The sequence below is a fragment of the Hyaena hyaena genome, unplaced genomic scaffold, assembly GCF_003009895.1.
Source record: "Hyaena hyaena isolate Hyena2069 unplaced genomic scaffold, ASM300989v1 scaffold_68, whole genome shotgun sequence".
Classification (NCBI taxonomy): domain Eukaryota; kingdom Metazoa; phylum Chordata; class Mammalia; order Carnivora; family Hyaenidae; genus Hyaena; species Hyaena hyaena.
The window spans coordinates 1845127-1867677 of record NW_024080700.1 but is presented as its reverse complement, the minus strand read 5'-3'; the positions used below and the strand labels follow the sequence as shown (position 1 = coordinate 1867677).

Here is a 22551-nt window from a genome sequence, read left to right as displayed (position 1 = left end):
GGTAAGAAATATATCTGTTGTGTAAAGTACATGGGTAACAAGAACTAGTAAGCTAGAAGCCCTTCTTTTACATACACCATTAGCCCTATGTGATAACTGAGGGTGCCATGGAATCTGGGGCTTAAGCTCCTACTCCAGTAGCTTTTCTCTCGTACTGCTGTGCAGAGATTTCTGTAAGCAAGAAACCCAGATCCTGAACCCAGGAGCTAGACCAAGTCGCTGTGTGACCTTGGCCAGAATCTGAGTTTCTCTGTCCCTTATCTTCTTAATCTGTGCCACAGGAAAGTAAATGAATTGCCCCTGAAGTTTTATGGGTGTGACTAATGAGTTTTCATATACTTTGCTATTTAAGATATATGTATATATATATTTTTTAATTGAGATAGAACTTCATATAGTCTACACATTCTTGCCAAAATCACTTATTCCCTCTGTCTAAATACTGAGACTGATAGATGCTGTGTGAGATAGAGACAGACAGACAGACAGAAAGCTCTCCTCATTCTGAGTTTCTGAGATCTGGGACTGCAGTGAATTGACCTGGAGGAATATTTAAGGAGAGATGCTTCCTCCTTCCATTTTAGCCTATCCCCATTAGTAACTGCATTTACCGGGGAACTACTTCCTGAACATGTGTTTGAAGTGGAAATCTTACTTCTGAAATTACGTTCACCCTGATGTGTTAAGTCCGGGCCTATTTCTACAACCTGCTCCCACCCTGTTTGGTTTATAGGCATACCAGAGGCAGAACCCTGCTCTGGGGCAGCAGAAACTTCTTAGCTTCTCCGTGCAGAGGGAGCTTTCTTTTCCCTGCTTTTTTCTTGACCCCTGGGCAGACAAGTTTGCATATGAGCATCAGAACCTTAATTTGTTTTACTGCTAAATAATGACATGCGGAAATCAGCTGATTTTTATTGACTGCCTAAATCTAGTGGCCCTCTCTTAAAACAATACTCAAGGTGAAATGTCATTGATAAAATTAGCAGATTGCTTTTTCATTCTCAGCTGATTTGTCAGGACAGATCAGCTGTGGATGCCACGCCACTGACTTTGGGCCAGGACCGTCTCATCTTCCCTGAACCTCCTTGGCACTAGATAGGCACAGCGGAGAAGGAAGCCGAATCTGGGAATTGAATACTGTTGGTAACGGTGCTTAGTCACAGAGGACAGTTCAGTGCCTCTGCACATTGGCCAAGAACCACCTCAGCATTCATCTTACTACCTAAGGCTGCAGTGATCTCAGGGAGCTAAAGAGATTTGAAAGAACAAACAGCAAGCAGAAGTAATATTTAGGTCCTCTTTAGGTAGTTGCCTGTATCTACCTGGGTGGGGTCTACTGAACACTAATACAGATCAGTGAAGTGGCTTTGTTGAGTGCCCACTAGGGACAGCACCGGGGTAGGCACTGATGGTAATCAGAATAAACATAAGTTCTGGGTACTGTCCTCTGGAAGTTCATCGTCTTCTACCCGGAGATTCAATACTGACTAACATTGCTATAATAGGACCAAACCGTCCAAGACCATGTAAAATGACAGACAGAATTGAATGTGGAAGATAAGAGGTTCTCAATGGCTTGGGACTTCAGAGGAGAGGAGTGGAGAATGATGAATGAATTCTGGGTTAGTTGGGGAAGACCCCCTGGAGCAGACAGGATTTGAATGGGCCTTTGAAACATTAAATGGGCATACCTTACAGGAAGTGAAAGAGTATATGAGAGTAATAGCCTGACCAAAGTCAGGGAGGTAAGAACAGAAGTTTTGTGCTAGGAAATGAAATCTGTCAGAGAGGGGGTATCAAATGTGGAAGGAGTGACTGCCAAGCAGTGGCGTGTAGGCAGTACATGCTGTTTAAAGTTTTGGAGCAGGTAAATGTCAAGAAGAAGGGGAGGGGGGTGTGGAAATCCACAGAAGTTGGCTTGGCCAGTGGAAGGGATACCTGCTGAGGCGGTGGTCAGAGACCATTGTAGTGATCCAGGCGTGATGATGACACCAGGACCAGGTGGGTTGGTGAGAAAATGCAGAGGAAAAGATATGTGAGAGATGCTTGGAATAAAACCTCTTCCACACTTGGTGCCTGATGGGCTTAAGAAGGATGTTCAGAAATAACTTGAAGTTTGTAACAAGGGGAAGGATTGGTGCTGTTGGTCGAGGCAGAGAAGTTAGGAAGATTAACTAGATTGAGTGTTGAGATTTCACTTCAGTCTTTGATATTCTGGCAAGACATCCCCATGGAAATGCCCCTGAAACATCTAGAGATAGGATAAGAAGCAATATTCAGAAAATAGCTCCAGACAGAATTTTCCAGAGCCTCTGGTCTAGAGGTAAGAATGTGGCAGTAAAAATGAATGTATCGGAGGGGGGATTGTTTAGCATGGAGCAAAGGAACAAGGTATCAGTGAGAAGAGAGGAGCCAGGAGGTTGGTGACGGAGGGGAAGGGAAGCGGGATCCAGCTATGCCTTAGAAGGCTGGGGGGTAGGGCACAGTAATTGCCCCACCTCACATGGCCTCTCATTCCTAACTCTTAAAAGCACTTACCCACCAGTGATACTACTTTATCTGCCCAGCAGCCCAGTGAACCTGGCAGAAGGTAGAACAGAGCTCACCAGGGACCTGTCAAAGTCTGATTTCTGGATAAAGCCCTGCATATTGTCGTGGTACTTTAGAGCTTTATAGTTGTTCACTTGAACGTGGTAATTTCACCCAGCGATTATTATTATAATTCTACCTAAACCATAGAATTTCAATGACTTCCCTTTTCTGTTCTATAATCTTATTTATTAATGACAATGGGTAGAGAAAAAAGAAAGAATACTAATGCCACACCTTCAACAATGTCTCATCCTTGCTGGGTTTCAAGTGTAGGCCTAAGGAAATTGGCCCCCTTTTTTTCCTGCTCAGAAATCTTTCAAGCCAGTTAACTAACTACATGAAGATCAGAGAGTCTTCAGAATCTGGATGCCTTAAGTTGGATTAAGTGTTCCTACTTTTTTAGGAAAAATATTTGTCCTATACCTGTCATCGGCTGAGAAGTTCTTTCACGGACTGATTGGTAGGATTTGTAGAGAGATGGATATAGAAATAACAAACTTGAAGCTTTTCTGTTGAACACTCTCATTAGAGTGAATTCTAAGGAACTGTGTAAAGGCTTGCTTTGTTGGATTTTGCGTAGACTACTGTTTGAGAATTCAAGCCCTCACCTGAAATGCGGAGATCTTTCAAATACACAGAGACCTTAATCCATTTTGTGCCATAAGCTCCATCTGTCTTTACACTTTTGGGTGTCTAGATTTTTTTATATAGTGGGTATCTGGTGTACAACTGGCTGTTGTAGTTCACAAACGTGGTGCACAGAGAGTTTTGAAATGTGGTGTTGATCCCTTTGGTAGAAAGGATCGGACATGATCACTATTTGTTTTTTTTATCCGTTATATTAATGCTAGATCTACTAGTTATCTACCCTTTTTTTCCTTCTAGTTTTTGGTGCTTGGGTCTATGTAAAGACAAAACAAAAAAATGGACTACCGAATAAACGTTTAGGAATTGATCACTTTATGTTCAGCTAGTGAGAAAACAAGGAGAGAAGTGCCTCCTTTGTAAGGTAGCTGCTTTTCAGTGTTTTTATGATCTCCGCGTACATATTCAGGCCCCTGGAGTCTGAGGCAGGTTAGTTAACACTTCTCTCTACCCTCTGCTCCAGGGTCCTTTGCAGTCAGAATATTCTGCAACTCATCTGTTTTCCTAGATTGGAGGAAGACAGAGTCCAAGCTTGTTAACAATTCATTCTGACATAAAGAAATATACTGTTAGTTTATGTGTTGGCCATAATGTCGGAGAAAAATGTCTTAATAGTGACGCACTGAGGTGGGTTTTTTTTTTTTTTTTTTTTTTTTACTAATGAAAGTGGGTTTTCTCACTCTCCTGTAGTGAACTTCAGATGTCTCCCTTGGGAATAGGTTTTAACCATCAGTAAAATGGTTTCACTTAAGCACACAGGGGCTTGGGGGTTCTTTTTTTTCTTGCCCCTTCCATCCCCAGGCAGAGACTCCTATTGCATACCGCCTCTGCTCCAATGCAGTATTTATTTGATCAGAAACAAAAGAGTTTGCTTCTTGCACTGGTTCAGAGAGAGGTCCCCCAGGATTGTCTTTTGTTCGGTAATTGGAGCATAAGCTGAGCCTGGTTAATTTCAAAGCTACCCCCAACACACGTTCCCTTCTTCCCTCCTCCCTTCCTTGTGCTGTTTCTGAGCTGCTAGTGATACCTTGTATTGGGTCTGGAACAAAAAACAAAAACAAAAAAAAAAGCTTGAATTGTTGGATGTTAGCTACAGCTACTGTGATATCTGTTATGGCACCTAATAGCACTGTTAGTGCAGTTAATTTTAAGTTAGGGTAAGAAACAAAACTAGAGTGCTCTTCCGCTTTACAGCGCTTGTTAACACATGCACCTCCAAATTATGCATTTGGTGCTATCACAATGAATAAAACAAAGGAAATCACGAGTTGATTTTTATGTTAGTAGCAGAAGTTCTTTCATCGTTATGCACTGTTCAGACACCAGTGTGTTCCTATGTTCATTCTTTTTCGGTTATATTTTTCATAAAGGCAGAAATGTCTGCAGCATCTCAACTCGGAGCATTTAATTGGCTAAAGTTCTGATGTAAGAAATACATTAATATAAGTTAATTATATTAATTGTTTTTCTTTTAAAGCAACAAAGTCTAACTTGGTTCTACTTCTTTAAATATCAGAATGATGACTGTGGATGAATAAGAAGCCTAAGTAGCCCAATTCTAGATGCTAAGTAGCCAAGTTAATATTTGTATGAAAATATATTGCAGAATTGGCAGATCTCATGTGTCATTCTGGTTCTGTAGTATAGGTGTTGGTTTTGCAACCTACAGATTGCAATTGTAGGGTTTGTGGTTTTTGTTTTTGTTTTTGAAGATGGAAGGGTCTTTCTCTCGATTTTTTTTTTTTCTGTAATCTGCACTGTAATGACAGTCCACTACCTGACTGGCCTGACTTTAATCCTCTGATGCGTGGTTCTTCGTGCGGTTTGATCTTTGGCTTTTCATAAGCTTTCCTGCAGTTGCACGGTTCTTTGCTACAATGAGTTTCTTTTAGTGACAATGAAAAGCATATGTTAGTATTTTAATGTAATCTTTGATTTTCAGGTTATACATTAAAACACAAAGGGGGAAAAATCCTTGTCTGAGGAGCTCTTTTAAAAACCATTACTGTAGAATGGGAATATTCATTACTTACACATCATATATTTTTCACTAAATGTTGTACAAAGAAATGACAGTTGAGCCGAGCATATGTTAATAAAAGGTCTGCATTTTCCTGTGTCACTAACAGTTTCGTTGGCTGTATATTCCTGAAATGCAAAATAGCCTCAGTTCTGTTCAAAGCTATAATTAATCTGAATAGTTATTTAAACAGTATTGAAATCTTTTAACTACTGAGAGGCCAAACATTTAACATGGTGAACATACTGCTCTGTTTGAAGGACGGTGCAGTTGATGAGGGCACGGCGATCTGAGATGCTTGTGTATGTTGGATCTACACATCCTGTAGGCTAAAATGGCAGAATCTGTCTGCTGCTGTATGAAATCTTTTAACTACCATTTATTTTAGCATCGTGGCATGTGCAAATTCCTGCTGCTCAGTTAAGGGACCAGCTTCACAACTGGTGTTACAATCTGTGGCCACAGCATTGCATCACAATGCAGCAAATGCATTTTCCCCATTAACCAGACATGACAGCTGAAGCGATTATTAAACATGCAAGATGTCGGAAGTCATCAAAAATTCACATCAGAGTAATTGCAGTGGCTTGGGTCGGGGAAAAAAAGTACCATAGCATTCCTTGCCTACATGTTGTCTCTCCCCCTCTTAAATCTTAACTTGGTACAGTCCGTTAACAATAAAATACCCTTCTGTAACCTATAAACTGTTACTCCTATCAGTTTGTGCTTTCAAACAGATAGCTGACTTCTCTGAATTTGTGTAGAGCAGCATGAAAGATGACGCTGTGCCCCACGGGCTGCAGGACACCCTTTTTAAGGCGACCCTGCCGTCTCATTGTCTAATTGGACTCCTTACTGCTTCAGTCATGTCACATTTGCAGGGTGTTCTCTCTTTTTCTTCTTTCTCTCCTCTCTCCATCTCCCTCCTGTCTTCCTTCCTCTTCCTCCCCACCCTCCACACCCCCTCAAATCTGGCTGTCGGGAGTGGGGAAAACTTGAGCACTGGTTCCAATGGAGCTCATCCCTCATAGAAGGTATGGAAGAGCTGCGGTGACCAACAGCATCGACTGGTCTGTAACTCGTAAAATTTGAGAGCTGCAGGTAGGATTACCTATGTTTTGTCAAGAAATTAAGATAAATGCACCCTAGTAAATAGAGTGACAGCATGTTGTTGCAGTACCTTTGAAAGACAAGATCTTGGCTTGTTTAAAATTTCAAGGTAAATTCAGAAGATTTAATTCCTTTGATAGAAAAAGTACTTGATTCTCCTGAGAATTGTTCAGATTTGTGCCTTGTCATTCTAATATTTTTTCTTTAAAAAATCCAGTGGGTGGGGCAGAGAGGTATTTGCTTAAAGATTTAAATAAGTTGGCTATTTCAGATTTTTGCAGACTTCATTCTTAAGTAATAAGTAGTGTGGACTTTTTTAAGGATTTTTTTTTTTTAATGCATTTAAAGTGCAGAATTCTTCTATGAGGAAAAATACTAAAATAGAATTTCTTTTTGCTAAAACTAGATCCTTTGGGATTATAGGTGCCTCTGTGTGTGTGTGTGTGTGTGTGTGTGTGTGTGTGTGTGTGTGTGTGTAGGATGCCTTAATTCAGTCATTTCTATTTTGTTATAGGGAAAAAGTACTATTGGAGGTATTTGGCATTATCTCACAGGAAATGCTTTAGCATAAGACGTTAGATAAGAAGAATTAAATAGTAACACAAAGATGTGGATTTTTAAGTATTACCCAGTGTAGGCAATTTAAATTAAGGTAGTTACTTTTTCTTTCTTAAATTCATCCTCAAAAGAGCCCGAGTCCTTTAAGTATATGTCACATTTTTGGTGTAGAGAATGTGATTTCAGTAAGTGAGACAAAAACTTCCTAAGTCATGTAAGGATTATCTGGAGGGTAATAAAATGATAAATGTTGCCTATAACACTTTTTTAGTACCTTGATTAATAATATCAGAGATGAAAATGCTTTTAAAGCAGCTTGCCTCTTGTCTTCCCTTACAAACAACAGAAAAAGACGGTGGTATATAGCTTTTTATCCCAAGGAATATATTGTACCCTGGGGCCTGTAGGGTCTGGACTTCTTTCTGAAGCAGGGACTTGGAAATTGCTCACCTAGTTGAGAGATTGAGCTCTCTTCAGAGGTGGGGGACTTTCTGTACTCTTAACAATAGGAAGACTTGAAGAGCTGTCAAGTGGGGGATGGAGGAGAGCTGCTCAGGGAAGGGAGAGGAACTGAGAATTTTGCTCATCTCAGCATTGGAGGTCTGGATTTACCCACGACTAAGATTCCTTTAAAACTCTGACCCAGTGCAGCATTGCAAAGAATTGATTTCTGAGATGAGACAATGAGCTGTGGTTTGCATTTTGTAAAGATGGAGGAAACCTCTAACACTGACCCTGTATGGGAGATGACTCAATTATCCGTGCCTTGGTACAATTGCAAATTATTTTCCTTTGTCTGAAGTGGGTGGATGCCAGCGCCTTCATCAGAGCTCCTCAATTTAATGTATGGAAAATGTCTCAGCCACCATTTTTAACAATTAGCTGTATCATGGTTGAGGTGAGCTGCATTCTGAAGGCAGCTGCAGGGCCATTTCATTTACATTCGGCTCTGTGGCACAAGAGCTTTGTGACTGTACAACTCAGAAAATGAATTTGCATAGAAGAGTTCTCTAAGAGGGTGGAGAATATTCTCAGAAAGAAAATGGAATCCTTTTGTCTACAGTAAGTATTTCTCATATAATCCTATAGTGGGGGGAGGTTGAAAATTTGTCTTCGGGTGAAGGGGCAAAATGGACTTTTAAATGAATCCTGCAGATACTAAAGGTGTAACACAGAGGTTCTTGGATGTATTTTTCTATTTGTGTGTCAGAAACCAAGTGTAAGATACATATATATATATACACATATGTTTGGAATATAGGTTCTATGAATGATTTTAACACATGCTTTCAATTCATTCTTCGGTAATTTAAGTTAACGATAGGTACGAATTCATCACTAGTCAAAAGGTGAAAATGACACTTGGGATAAAAAAATCCAAATATGCTATATTTAAGAGTTTAGGCTTCTTTTCATGGTCCTTTACAGCTTGTTTTTCCATCCTGAAGAAAACTGCTAGATTTTAGGTTAGTTTTTGTTTTGTTTTGTTTTTAGAAGAAAACCCTTCCATGTTAATGATCTGTAGTAGCTGATTGAAATACATAAGAAAAATTATCTTAACAAAACAAGATTTTGTCCTAAAAGATCAATAGATTGAGACTTTCACTGTCTTTAATGGAGATAATTCTTAGTGTCTTCTGTTTAATTAATAGTTGTGACTTCAGAGCTACTTGTGGAAAACTCTTGTTTGTGATTGTAAGCTTAGAGATCTTGATTCTTAAAATTAATTGGATTTGACTGGTTTATTCCTTTGTTCCTTTATGCTATTACTAAGAGGAAATAAGTGGATTTTAACTTTGACTCGTGTGTTTATTTTTTTAAAGGTACTTAACCCTGAAGAATGTATAGTCACTGTATTTTACAGTAAACTGTACCATGAAGAATTTGCTCAGAATGCTTTAGTAGCCGTTTCAGGAGTTGAGTCTTCACAGAACTGAGTATCCAAGAATCCTTTTAACTTGATATCAAATTTACAAAGCCAGCTGCTCCTGCAAGTCTTACTGCACTAGCTGTTATTCGTCCCACTCACTGAAGGCTGGTTTTCTCTAATTGATAAGATGTTTTTGAAACTAAGGGAGAGGAGGATTTTCATACCAGTCTTTTCATTGAAATAGGAGCGCTCACTTATCCTAAGCCCTGTTCAGAATCCTACATAGATTCCATAAATCTTACATAAAACTCAGGGTTGCAGCATAAGCGCCTAGATCTCAATATAATTTTTGTAATCCTGAGAAGGACATTTAATATATTAGTTGTTTAGATATGTGGTAGAATGCAAAGGGATTCTTTCCCCTTGATTTTTACAGGGCTTGCACATAGAAATAAAAGAGTTTTGGGGCAGCAAACTAAAACTCCCATTTTAACTGCAGCTTTGCTTGCATAAAATGGTTGGTTGGATGGCTTGAAGGGTGTCACAAAGCCTTCCTTTGAAATTTTTAAAGTAAAACTTGGCTGAAGATTCTGGTCTTATTTTCTTTCCTGGCTTTATGTAAATCATGTACAAGGTACTCTGGGTTAGATAGCAGAGACCCAGTTGCTTTCCAGTTTTTTGCCTCCACTCTACCATGTTCTACTCAAGTTTGGCTCCTGGGAAGAGGCTCTCCTTTCTCATACTTGTAGGGGAGTCCCAAATCTCTTTAATCTAGAAGCTCTTTGGTTTTATCCTGCAATTTTAGCCTAGCTGCTAATAAAGAGTCAGGGGCTCACTCTTTTTGCTACCAAAAAAAAAAAAACTGTATTCATATCAGACCTTCGAATGCTCTGGCAGTGCCATAATGTAGATAAGCAGGCATGTCGGCCAGCCCGCTAGAAGCATTCCGTGGCACTAAGATGGCAGTGAGGAAGGACTAAAATGGCGTCACGAGGAACACTGTGATAAGAGGTGGAGCGCATGAGTTATTTTTCTTTAATCAAGTTTGAGGACACCTCTAGTAGCACTGCTTTGCCAATTTACAGTTATTTTTTGTTCTGTTAGAAGATAGAAATTTCAATATTTTCCTGAAGTAAAGACTTAATTAGCATTTATATCTTAAATAGCTTCCAATTGTTGCTTTTAAGAAATTGGTGACAGATACGGATAAAATAAATTTTAAATAGTTATTTTATATCAGTGCTTTTGAAACTCCTTGCTTTGTGTTTTCTGCTTTTTTAAAAAAAATGTAGAAACATAACTTCTTCCAGTAGAGGATGGATTTTAGAAAACAGGACAGTCTGAGTCTCCTTTATGGCAAGATGAAGCTAGTATTCCTATGAAAAGATGTTACTTGTTTTTGAGTCTGGTTTTCATTCTAGCTCTGTGTGGGCTTTGGTTATTTTCTATATAAAATATATGTTGCCATCTTCAAAAACAAAGTTCATTTCTTTTGCGGTTCATGGTATAGATTATTTTGACCGTAGTCATGGTGGGAGTGACCATGCTAATTTCTTACCTGTTCCCGTCGCTCATGGAGTTGGAATTTCAGGAGCTGGCTTCAGAGTTCATGAAGTACAATCAGGTCGTCTTGTAGTTAGATAAAGTAAGGTTTACAGTAGTTAAATAACTTATTCAAGGTCATACATCTGGAAAGCAGTCGATTTGCCCTAAATTCAGGCCACCTGACTCTTTATCTTTGCTGTGCTGCGTATACTGCGGTCTACATCTGAGTCCCTATCTTTCTCTTTGTGGGCTCGCTGGTGGCTGATGGGCCTAATGGCAAAACCTAGCTTTACTTTAGCAGCCTAGATAGAGTTCATGGAGGTGTTCCTACTCAGTCTTGTCAGAAAGGACTTAATTGAACTGTGCCTGGAGTCTTCCCGGGTCATATTGTATTTGATATGCATTTATAAATTTATAATTTATCATTTATAAACAAACATTGAAAAATAAGACAGTCTGTAAGTTGAGCTTTTAGGTCCATTATGTTGTCTCAGCTCAGAGGAGGAAGTGCTCGTCTCCTGGGATGGGCATGGGCATCACGCCCGTCTGCCCTGAGCTTCGATGGAGCCGGGCCTTCTGACGTGGCCTCCCGGCAGACACTCCTCCAGCTGTGGGTGTGGGGAGCCCCGCAGCGCAGGCTTGCCCCTTTCCTAGTAAGGGTGGGCTGGGCGAAAGGTCAGTGTCAGGCTATTTGGGTTCGTAAAATGGTCTTGCTCTCTCTGCTGTTGTTTGTATGCGCCATTCCAGCTAAGCAGTGTTGTCTGTTGTCTGTACCCATGGTGATCAGTGGTGAGTGGTGTATCCCATGGTAGTCCCTCCACTGACGGGGTGAAGTCAACACGTTTCCAAGCTTGAGGTTTTAGAGAATGCAATCGCAAGTACTGTTAGCAGGGCAGAAGCATACCATGACAAATTCCATGTGAGACAATGGAAGTTAGAAAAGAAAAGTCTCTTGCTTGTTTTAGTGGACTCCAGACAAATGTTTGAAAAAGAATTTCTGAATAAGAAGAAACTGCAGCAAAACCAAAGCTCCCTTTTCTGTGACAGCCATGATGATCCGTGCTCCAGTCCCCTAGGCATAGGCAGTGCTGCATAGCGGGAGGGGCTGTGAGTTTTGACTGCAGTGTGACTGACACCGTGTGCCAGTAGGGAGTTAATAGGACACGTGGTTCTCAAACACCGGCCTCACTAGCAGCGCGCTTTGTGCTTGCTAAGTAGAACTTAATCCTGAGCGCTGTAGAAACGGCCTGGCAAAAACTGCTTGGTTCCCACCTGACTGGCCTGGAGACACACCCTCTGCTGTCAGCTCTCACAACCCCCTGAATCTTGCTTTTGTTTCCTGTTTCCAAAGGGAAAAGACACTAAATAGCAAAGCTGGGTGTCCCTGGCTTGATTTTTTAAAAAATGTAAGACAAGGTTGTTTTTAGTGAATTCTTTTAGAGTGGGTTTGGGGGATGGTAGAGGGGGATGTTGGCCGTGATAAAGGCCATTACTGAAGCATTCCCGTTTTATACTGCAGTGCGGTTTGAGTACCCTAAGTTCTTTGAATGTGGACTGATCCATTTCCAAGATGGAAATCAGTTCCTCAAAGACACATTAAAACATTTTATCTTCCCTTAATGTATATGCTCCTTATCTTAACCTGTCACGACAGGTGGCATTGGGATTAATATTTTTTCGATCTGTTCATACCAGTGAGTGAGGAGAGGGTTCTGGTGCTGGTTTTTAAAGCCAGACATACTTCGCCACACTGTTACATACCATTTGCAACACTAGATTGAAGTTTTCTTTTTAGAATCCCCCCTGTTCTTTTGTCCCCAAAGGTTAGCCATAGCAACTGTACTAGGTTTTTGGGGGGTGGGGGGTGGGGGGATGCAGTGCAGGGAGGTAAAATGTTCAGAGCTGCTGTCCTTGCTTTCTCCCATGTGGCCACCTCGACAGTGTGAGAACAGTTGGCTGGCCGCCCTCGCTCCATCTCCGCCTTGGCTTCTAGTGCTCTTGTTCCTCCCTGCCCCACTTCCAGTAGGGGAGAGAGAGGAGGGTGGCCAGCAGACGCCCAGCCGCTGCAGCGGGGCACATCCTGCTGCATCATGGCGCCTCTCACTAGGACACAGGCTCTGGCTTGCTTTTCACGAATGGGTGAGGTTATCAGCACTGAGCAAGCCACATCGACTCCCCAGACCTCTTGTGACCAGTGAGGGAAAGTCAGTAACCCTGAAAGGTTACTCCAGGGCTTTGCTGGATTTGGGAGGAGGGGAGGGGTGTTCTGTTGAAAACATTTTTTCTCCCTAGTGCCCAAATGGCCCTCGTTTATGATTTTACTCATTTATAATGCACCCTTACTACTTGATCCCCTTCTGCATGTAGTCTCCCAATGACCGAGCCGAACAGAGTGCGCTCTTCCTGGACGGCCAGAGATCGATAACAGATAACAGGACTGCCCTGGGCTCCCTGCAGGGGCACAGCTGGGTTTGCAGCGGTAGCACAGGAGATTTAAATGGCCCTCCCAGGGGCGCAGCCCTTAACTCCACTTTGCTTTGCAAGGACAGTAACCCGAAGTGCTAATAAGCAGCCCTAGCTTCACGACTTGCTGTAGAAATAGGAAGAGGCATGTAGTAGTTACGTGCCTACATCATGTTGACAAGGGAGGCGTGCTGCCCTCCTGCACTGCTGCACAAGGGGGAATGGCATGGCCCCGTTCTCCAAAACTTTCCCTTCTGGGTCATGGTGAGTCTCGCCTCTTACTTCTTTTCTTTACTCAGCACAGAAAATCTTGGAAGTTGGATTTTTGTTGTATGGTAATTACCTTTCCTTCTCTTCCTCCTCTTCATTCTTCTGTGGGTTGGAGAAGATAATAGGAAGGGGTCCACAAAAGGCAGCTAGGTGAACTTGTGTGAATGGCTCTCTCGAAGGCATATGGCTTTCCCAGAAGGCACAGACAAGTGGGATGGAATTTCATCATGCCTGGAGTGGCACACCCTTGAAGAGACCAGGCATGCCAGCCCCCTTAAGTCAGTGCTGTCCGGAAGGCCCTACACGAATCCGGAAGGCCCTAGGCGGATCCAGAATGAGGCACTACCCAGAGCTGTGTATTCTTAGGTTTAGAATCTCCTTGGACACATTGAGTTAGCTTTAACCTGTGAGAATTTGTAGACCATCCTTTAAACCAGTTTGAATTATGGAAGCAAGTGACTTGTTTTGCCTTAATGGACCCAAATCCTTCACCTAATTGTGTGACCCTTTGTTTAGCCCAGTAGTAGAAACCATGTACAAAATGGGACCCTGAAGCCTGACAGTGACAGATGGCTTGGTGCCCATGCAGCACCATGTTACAGCAACGAGGCCTTCCACCTGTGGCTCCAGAGCTGCTTGCAGGCTTACAGATCTGCTGAGCTGGCAAATGGTGGGACTCGCAGCCACTCTTGCAGGGTCTTCTGCCTCCTTCTGCATGAGAGGGTCCAGGCTTATGCAGAAATGCACAGTGAGAGGCCCTCTGGCAGCATGAAAATACAGTGCAGCTGGTGACGTCAGCTGCCAGCTTATCACTGCTTTTTGTAGGGGAGGGGGTTCAAATATGATGCAGTCTGTGCAGAAACAATTTAAAAGCATTAAGCTTTTGTAGAAAACAAGCTACGGGGCTGACTTTAAATACCTGAGTTGCAGGATACAGCCTGGACTTGCTATTCGTATCGTATTCCTTGCAAAAGAAGATTTCACTGTCTCTTAGGTGTTTTAGGCTGACATTTTAGGTATTCTTACTATGTTGCGTTAAATATTTCTCTGATGAAATAACCAAACATGCTATAAAACATATGAAATTCCCCCAGATTTTGAAAATGTTTACATTTAAAAATTTCTCTGTTCATCTTTTAGGCTTTATCAGTAATGAACATCTCTTTGCACCTGCAAATTCCTTGAGGCCTTCTCCGTGGGCACCACAAGGGAGCTAATGAAAAGCATGTCCATGCCATCTGATAGGCCCAGCGGCTCTGAGCACTGGCAGGCTTTCCGTTGTGCCCATCTGAAAACAGCCTCTTGCTTTGTCCTTCCTCACTTTTTTTACTTGTGTAAAAACTTCACCCATGAGAAGGTTTCAGAAGAGGTCATTTTTTCAGAAATTGGAAAGAAAGGAAACTTCAGAGAGTTAAGGGAATAGGTATTTTACTTACAATGAGCTGAAGCAAAATAAATGGATATAACTCACACTCCTGTCTTTATAGAAAATAGACACTTCTCCATTTCACTATCTAAAGGTAATGGCTATTTGCCGTGCTTATTGGAATTCTTGTTTCCATCTTGGAACAAACCCTCTTGATTATTCTGTCTTTTAAGTTTATTTTTTGATCTGCTTCGTTTTCTTTTCCTTGTTTCATTACCTTGCTAGCTGTTGCTTATGTCTTGGCAATGTTTTCTTAATCCACAATGACCATTTTCTACTGTCACTGCTTCCTTGTGTTATTATTTTGATTTGGAATATTGGTATTCTCCTATTAGATCTCCTATTAGATCTCCTATAGATCTCCTATTAATTTGTACATTGTATGTATTAAATGAGAGAAGTTACAAAGCCTTTAAACTTTTTTTTAATGTTTATTCATTTTTGAGACAGAGAGAGACAGAGCTTGAGGTGGGGAGGGGCAGAGAGAGAGGGAGACACAGAATCCAAAGCAGGCTCCAGGCTCTGAGCCACCCAGATGCCCCAAAGATACAAGGCTTCTAAAGGACTCACCATGTGTTTTTGTCAGATGCCTGCTGTGGGGGCTTCACTTTGCATTTTGACAGAGTAGATTGCAGGTTGTTCTTTTGAAGGAGAAGAGACCTGGAATGGTCTTTTGTGTTTTGAGGACCATGTAAAGTATGGCTTCTGCCATATTATCGTATCTTTTTTGTTTTGTTTTTTAACAGGAAATCTGTGTTCAGAATCTTGAGTTCAAACTGTTCATGTAACTGTGGGGAGAGCACTTCTTCATTGTAGACTGGAAGCACTTTTTTGGTCCATCTTACTTTCCTAGCTAAAATGGACACAGGAATTCTTAACCTAGAGACCCTTATTCCTTACAGTTTGCACTTTCGGGAAGCAAATAAGCTAAGAGAATTTGGCCATTTGACACAAACATCCCTGTGCCCACTCCCTTCTTCCGCAGTAAGAGTTAGCTGCCACTTGTATTCTGAAACCCAGTCTGCCTGGTGACTAAAAATTAGGCTGTTTCATGCCTGTCTTTCCCAGCGTGCACCATTTCAAAGCTCATTTGGCTGTCAGGTCCCTGAGATGTAACCACACATTTGATAGAATTGGCTTACCTTGTAGTTATGTTCTGGGTGGTTCTTGGTTAGTACAGGTATCCTTTGCTTTTCAAAAGTTTGTCACTTTGCTCTTATAAAAGACCTACATTAGTACCTGGTTGCTAACCAAAAGAAATTCAGAGGACTTTTGTTTTTATGAAAGAGGTGAAAAGCAAAAATAACCTTCAGCATCTGTTTTGTAGCAAGCAGTTAGAGAGGCAGCGCGCACCAGCTAGTGGCAGTGAGAGCAGCACCACCGGACTCCTTCCCTGAGAGCCGCGCCGGCATCGCGGCCTTGGCCTCGGCCTCCAGAGCTTTGAACTGTATCTTTGAGCGTCTGTGCTCTATCTTGATTTATTTTGTGTGTCCATTAACAAGCTGTGCCCCAAGGTATCAGAACAGCCCAAGAGAGGTTATTTTTGGGGTCTGGGAAAACTCAGAATTTTTTTCATAGGTATATGGTAATTACTTCTTCGCTTTATGTCTTTTTGACTTAACGAAAGGTTTCAGAGGAATGTTCTACTTTCAAATAGCGGAAGAAACCTTTATACATTACAGGGCAGCCCACTTCCTCTGTTAAAGATGGAGCACATGGCAGAGAGACCTTACTTGGATAGCCGTACAGTGTTTATTGTTCCACAGCAATAAGCAGTCATAATATCTGAGACCTCATAGAGTTGACCTCTAAAACAGCGATTTCCAGATTCTTGTGTCTGTGACCCATAGGAAGAATTATATTTTACGCTACGACCCACTTCATACATACAAATACTTTCAATTATATAATTGAAAGAAAAGTTTCACAAAATAGTATTTACCTATACCATATATCTCTGTTGCATTTTATTTCATTAAAAAATGCTGATCGATTTCATGACCCAGTTATGAGTTCTGACACACATTTTGAAAAACACTATTCTAAAGAAATGCCATAAACTTGATATTTATTGTCTCATTCCTCCCCTAACTGTGACTTAAGGGGAAGAAATGAATAAATATGCAATCATAAAATATGTTTATTCTACCTTGATTTGCTGTGCTAGAGATAGCATGGTAGAATGGAAAAAGGTAGAAAAGGGGGTCAGAAAATTTGGTTTCCACGTCCAGGCTTTGCAACTAACAAACAAAGGGATCTTAAGAATATGGAACCACAGCATTGTAGGGTTGATAAGAGCTCTAGAAACCATCTCATACGGCTCTTTCAAAGTTTAAACCTATTAATTAAGGACATGCGTTAAAGTCAGATCCAGTGAAGCAGCACTGAGAGACAGTGTAGTGTTGGGTTAAAAGCCAGGATCAGAAGCAGATGTGTGTAGCGCACACTTAGCATGGAGTCATCCCCAGAGCCATGAAAGGGTCCGCCCTTACTTGTTCTGGTAGAATAGTTAGTATTCTCTGAGCCTTCACCTTCATCATCTGTAAAGGGGAACTAATAGTGGATAAAGAAAACAAATTTAAAGAAGCTTTGCATCCCTCTTGGACTCCCATCTTTTTAGAGAGAAAAGAAAGTTTTTCTTTACTTTCTTGATTTAGAAGTATACTATTCCCGAAGTATCTCAGTAACATTTGGTCTCTTGAGATCTGTGTTTGACTTTTGCCTCTTCCTTATCCTGGTTGGGGTCCCGTGGTCCAGTTAGTTAAATGCTGAGATTCTGTTTCTTACCTGTAAAGTAAAACGGGGAATGGGTGGATGGGGGGAGAGTGGAGTGATCATGTCTGTTCTTTCATATTGTTAAAGGATTAGCCATAATGTCTTTGAATTGCTTAGAGCAGTGTCTGGCCCTTAATTGCTTGCTGAATGGGAACTATTATATGTTACAGAAAGCTTGAAACTAAAATGCATTCAAGGAGCCAGTTAGAAGAGGGTCAGTTTCCAGGATTCTGGCACGGAGGAGCGGTGTACAGATGGGGAAGTCAGGAGTAGTTATCTTACTTAGCAGGCCAGCAGATGTTTGTGGAGTGTTCTTTTACTCAGTGGGCCAGCAGTAGACAGGTTAGGTGGGAGACTGCGCAGTTAAACAGTGCTTGTTGGCAAAAAGAGGGGACGTTAGTGATATGGTGCCCTGAGGGTCACAGCTAGAAGGCTGGCGTCTTCAAGTGGGAGCTGGGCTGTTGGGCCTTCTCTGTGACCAAGGTCTTCTTTGTAACGGAGCACCACCCAATGAGAAAAGGCACCTCCCAATTCACCCTTCACGCCCTCAGTCCTACAGAAAGCCCGTTCTCGATGAGCTCTGAAGGCATACCTCTGGGATGCTGGGAGTGAGAGGTGCCTCACAGAAGGAATTGGAAGGGAAAGAAACACATGTGGGAAAGGGAAGTCAAGGGAGAGATCTGTGCGAAACTTGAGCTGAGGCAGGTGTTTTTCTGCCCGACTAGTTCTTTAATTTGTTATTTTCCCTTGAGGTGTGTGTTCTTTAAAGGAAAGTAACTGCCACTAGATGGCACACGGATCCGCCACTCTTCCAACTGCATAAATTATTTTTCTTTTAACGATTCTTTTCAGGGGCACCTGGGTGGCTCAGTCGGTTAAGCGTCCAACTTTGGCTCAGGTCATGATCTCACAGTTCGTGGGTTCGAGCCCCACATCAGGCTCTGTGCTGACAGCTAGCTCAGAGCCTGNTATAATTCAAGCGTATATACTATATATATATTTTATTCAAGTATATATACTATATATATTTTATTCAAATATGTATTTTATTCAAGTGTATATATTATATATATTTTTATAAGGTCAACTTTTCCCACTGTCTTCAGTAAGGTGATTGTTTCTAATTACTCTGATCAGCCATCAAGAACCAGCAGAACTGGGGCGCCAGGGTGGCTCAGTCGGTTAAGTGTCTGACTTTGGCTCAGGTCATGATTTCACAGTTCGTGGGTTCAAATCCCCATTTCAGGCTCTGTGCTGACAGCTAGCTCAGAGCCTGGAGCCTGTTTCAGATTCTGTGTCTCCCTCTCTCTCTGACCCTCCCCTGCTCATGCTGTCTCTCTCTCTTTCTCTCTTTCTCTTTCTCTCTCTCTCTCTCTCAGAAATAAATAAAACATTAAAAAAATTTTAAAGATTCTTTTCAAAAGATAGGTCGCCAGTGACCTATATATTTTAATATATAAAATAACTATATATTTTATTGTTGTTTTTAACAATAAAATATGATATGTGGGCTTTTTTCGTGTTTCATTTGAGAGAAGAATAAAGGGTGAGAAATTGAAAATCAAAACTCTGTATCTTGGGGGTCTATTTTGTGCTATAGAAGGAAGCCCAGTATGTGATGGCTTATGGTCTTTGTTCATAGGAAGATGATGTCTAAAATCTGCTTCTCATGCACAAGTGGTTGATTTACTTATTAGTGAGACTTTTGGAATGTAGGTTTATAATGAATATTTTCAAGAGGAGTATAATCTGCCCCTAAAGCAACATCTGTTTTTCTTTCTTTCATCACTACTTGACATTTCATCTCTTAGAAAATTTGGAATTGTGTTTCCTACAGAAAATTATGTTGCTTTTAAACAAATGTATCTGATTATTGCTTTGCATCTGTGTTTTAATTGTGTGTGTACCTGGGTTAAATGTAGACATGGCTACGTTAAAGGAATGGGATGGGCTGGTCCCTGTGAAGAGCAGAGGAAGCCCAGAGAGGGCACGGGGCACTTGGCACTGCTCCTCCCACCCCAACTAAAAAAAAATAAATGAGACCAGGCCTGGTTAGGCAGTGGTTATCACCCCCCTACCCCAGAGGAGGCTTGTGTAGACAGTCCACCTCTCAGAGCAGCAGCGGGGAAGGGGTGCAGTAAAGCACAGTCTGTATCTACCCTTTTTTTGCAAGCAGCATTCAATGATAACTCAGCAGTAAAGCACAGTCTATTTCTACCCTTTTTTGCAAGCAGCATTCAATGATAATTCATTGTTTATAAACTGTGATACTAAAACCTTTAGCCAGTAAAGACTGCTTATGAAAGGGAAATTATGGTAAAGGTTTGTTGACTGGATTCATTTGCTGTGAAGGGTATAAATAGGATCTGTTAAAATCTTCCCCATCATCTCACCTCTGGCCAGAGGCAGGATGTGGTGATAAGCTTGCCGCCTTCTGAATGCACTATACAGGGTCATAACTTAATGTGCTCTGGTTTAATGAGGCCACTGCATTAGCAAGCAAATGACCAGTACCTTTCCCCACCCAGAATAGTGTAGGTATTTGGAGCAGCCTTCATGTTGTGTCTTCAGACTGCCCCAGGGACTACCCAGAGGAGCCTACAAGGGAACTATTTCCTGGGCTCCTGGCCATCACCCTTGTCATTCCAGTGTGCTGCCAGGTTGGGGTGTGGCAGGTGTGGGGGAATCATGGGCCAATACATAAGAGATCAGGGAAACCCAGAAGATTAGTAGTATTTTATTTAAATCTATATCCCCAACTATAGTACCTCCCCCACCACCCCCCATTTTTTGCTTTTTTCCCCAAGAATCAGCAACTTCATATCTGGGACTGCTTGAATAACATATTTTAAAATGTTACAGTTGTTAAAATATAATAGGTGATCAAAAATTAACCACGGGTTACCTGGGTGCCTCAGTAGGTTAAGTGTCCGACTCTTGACTTGAGCTCACATCATGATCTCATGGTTTGTGAGTTTGAACCTCGCATTGGGCTCCATGCTGACAGTGAAGAGCCTGCTTGGGATTCTCTCTGCTTCTCTCTCTGCCCCTTCTGAGCTTGTGTCCGCTTTCTCTCTCAAAATAAATAAATAAACTTTAAAAAGATTAACCATACAGTAAAAATTTTAAACTGTCAAATAATGTTTCTTTTTAATTTACCATATCTTAAAAACTTTAGCTTAACTCTACTTTGTAATATATTCCCTCAGAGAGTTCATATTCCTGGGCATTTCTCTCTTTGATGTCACCAACAAATCTAAATCTAAATCTAATTGATTCTAGTAATAGAGCTACATGCATTGAACCTTGAGTCAAGTGCTTGATTGCATTATCTCATTTAATATTCATTTTACATATGAGTAAACTAAGGTTAAGAGACTGGGTGACTTTGCACGATTCATGCCATCAGTAAATGGAGGCACCATGATTTTGAAACTAGGTCTGCCATTGTGTTACTGTGTAGTTGCATTTTGTAGGCATTTAGCCCCGTGCATATTTAACCAGACTTGTGGACTGTTTTTTCACCCACCCATATTAAACAAGCAGCTGATGTCATCAGGCCTGAAATAGGGAGTACATGTAGCAAAACCCCAGAAGAAATGTGTAGATTTGGGGGGAAGGGTACCCCAGCCATTGACAAATAAGGAGAAAACAGCCAGGCGAATGAATGGTGATGCTTCTACTGGGGTAGGAAGAAACTGAAGAATGAGTTGAAAGCAACAGAGAAATCTAGACCAAGAAGAACTGTGACTGGGCGCATAGGCAAAGCCATATCTGTGATGTGGACTGGTCAGAAATACTGAAGAGCAGTCTTGACTGTTTATTCACATTTTATATGTCCTGTAGGACATGGGACTCATGCTACTGCTCCATGGGGACTTTACCTTCTAATGGTCATCATGTGCTTCCCAGAATGAAAGGAACTAGGAAACATCTATAAAAATTATCTGTTCTGATGGTTTTGAGTTAAGAAATTTCTGTCACGGTGATGGTGGGCAGGATAGCAGGTACCCTTATAGTTATTTTTTCCCCCCTACAGTATACTTTTGATGATTTGAAGGTTAATTTTAACCTGGTTGTGTCATTTCTTCCCCTTTCTTAGGGTTTCCTGAAGAATGAGAAGGACAATGCCCTGCTGTCTGCCATTGAAGAGTCCCGGAAGAGGGTAAGAAATGGCCCTAGATGAACTGTGAGGGCAGCAGTGTATACTGGCAGTGCAGGTTCTGGAAGCTGAAGCCTGTGTCCTAGGCCCAGCTCTCCTACTCAGTTAATTCACCAGAGGGAGTTGTAGGGAGTTTGAGGAAGACACCGTGCTTGTATTTGCACATGTGTTTAGTAACTGAAATGCATCTGAAACATACATTGGCTGGTTAATTATTAAATTAATCTTAACATGGAAGGGCCAGACAATTCACTGTTACAATATAAGTGGTATTTTGATTTCTACTGAATCAGCAGTTCAGAAAAGGAGGTATGACCATCAATAATTTTCCTTTATTTTTTTTCCTTCCTTTTATCATACAAGTTGACTTTCTAGGTTACCTTTTATACTAACAATTTCCCCAAGATCTTAAAACAAAAACAACAAAACTGCTTGGTGCTCCAAAGGATGGTAACTTAGTCGGCGAGAGCAGCCATTATATGAGCAGCAGTGCTTTGCATCAAGCATCCCCTCCAAGATCGTTTACTAACATGTGTTCTCTCCATTTTTCTCTGACAAGAATTAAGAGAACAGACCGTCTCCAACACATCCCATTGTGGAGTAAGAGATTTTTTAGGCCCCTGGAGTCCTTTAGGGAGGGAGGAGGAAGGTTAGCAGTCTGAACTTGGTTCTAAAAATGCACCTCTTCCCCGGCAGGAGGCTGGGGAGGGTTCATGCTCGTCTGCCAACAGTGGCTGTCTTTGCAAAAGTGAACAGGAGTGAAGGGGAAAACCTCCGTTCTGCTGTTTACTCTATAACTCTTATTAAGTAAAATATGTTTATGTATTATTTATGTAGTTTAAAAAATAATAAAGAAAAAATACCGCTTCTCAGTGTGCTTTATTAAAATGTTCTGTGCAGGTGGAAATGTCTCAGATCGGCTGATGTGAGTGACATAGGGCAAGCAGGGGGCTCGCCGGCTCTCATAAGGTGTTCCAAAGGCATTTCTTTAAATGACTGAGACATTTAATTATCACAGTAAAAAAAATCCCTAAAATTTTATTAAGTATATTTTTGGCAATAGTATTTATTCCTGGAAATAGAGAAATTCACTCGATTCAGATTTGAGAGGAAAA

The 22551-nt window shown here is 41.3% G+C and overlaps 1 protein-coding gene across 2 annotated transcripts in view; it reads left to right on the top strand.

Moving 5' to 3' along the window:
* The window catches only part of NUP93 (nucleoporin 93), a 103372-nt gene that overhangs the window by 46779 nt on the left and 34042 nt on the right, over positions 1–22551 (top strand). Inside the window, exons 1-2 of one of the 2 annotated variants that reach the window (XM_039232645.1) lie at positions 6306–6358; positions 21377–21439. Coding sequence is in view for 1 of the 2 variants with exons in the window: in XM_039232644.1 (XP_039088575.1) it covers positions 21377–21439 (63 nt within the window). In the remaining variant the exon portion in view is untranslated. Of the gene's footprint in view, positions 1–6305; positions 6359–21376; positions 21440–22551 lie in introns of those variants that run through there. The other variant, XM_039232644.1, reaches the window with a different exon arrangement.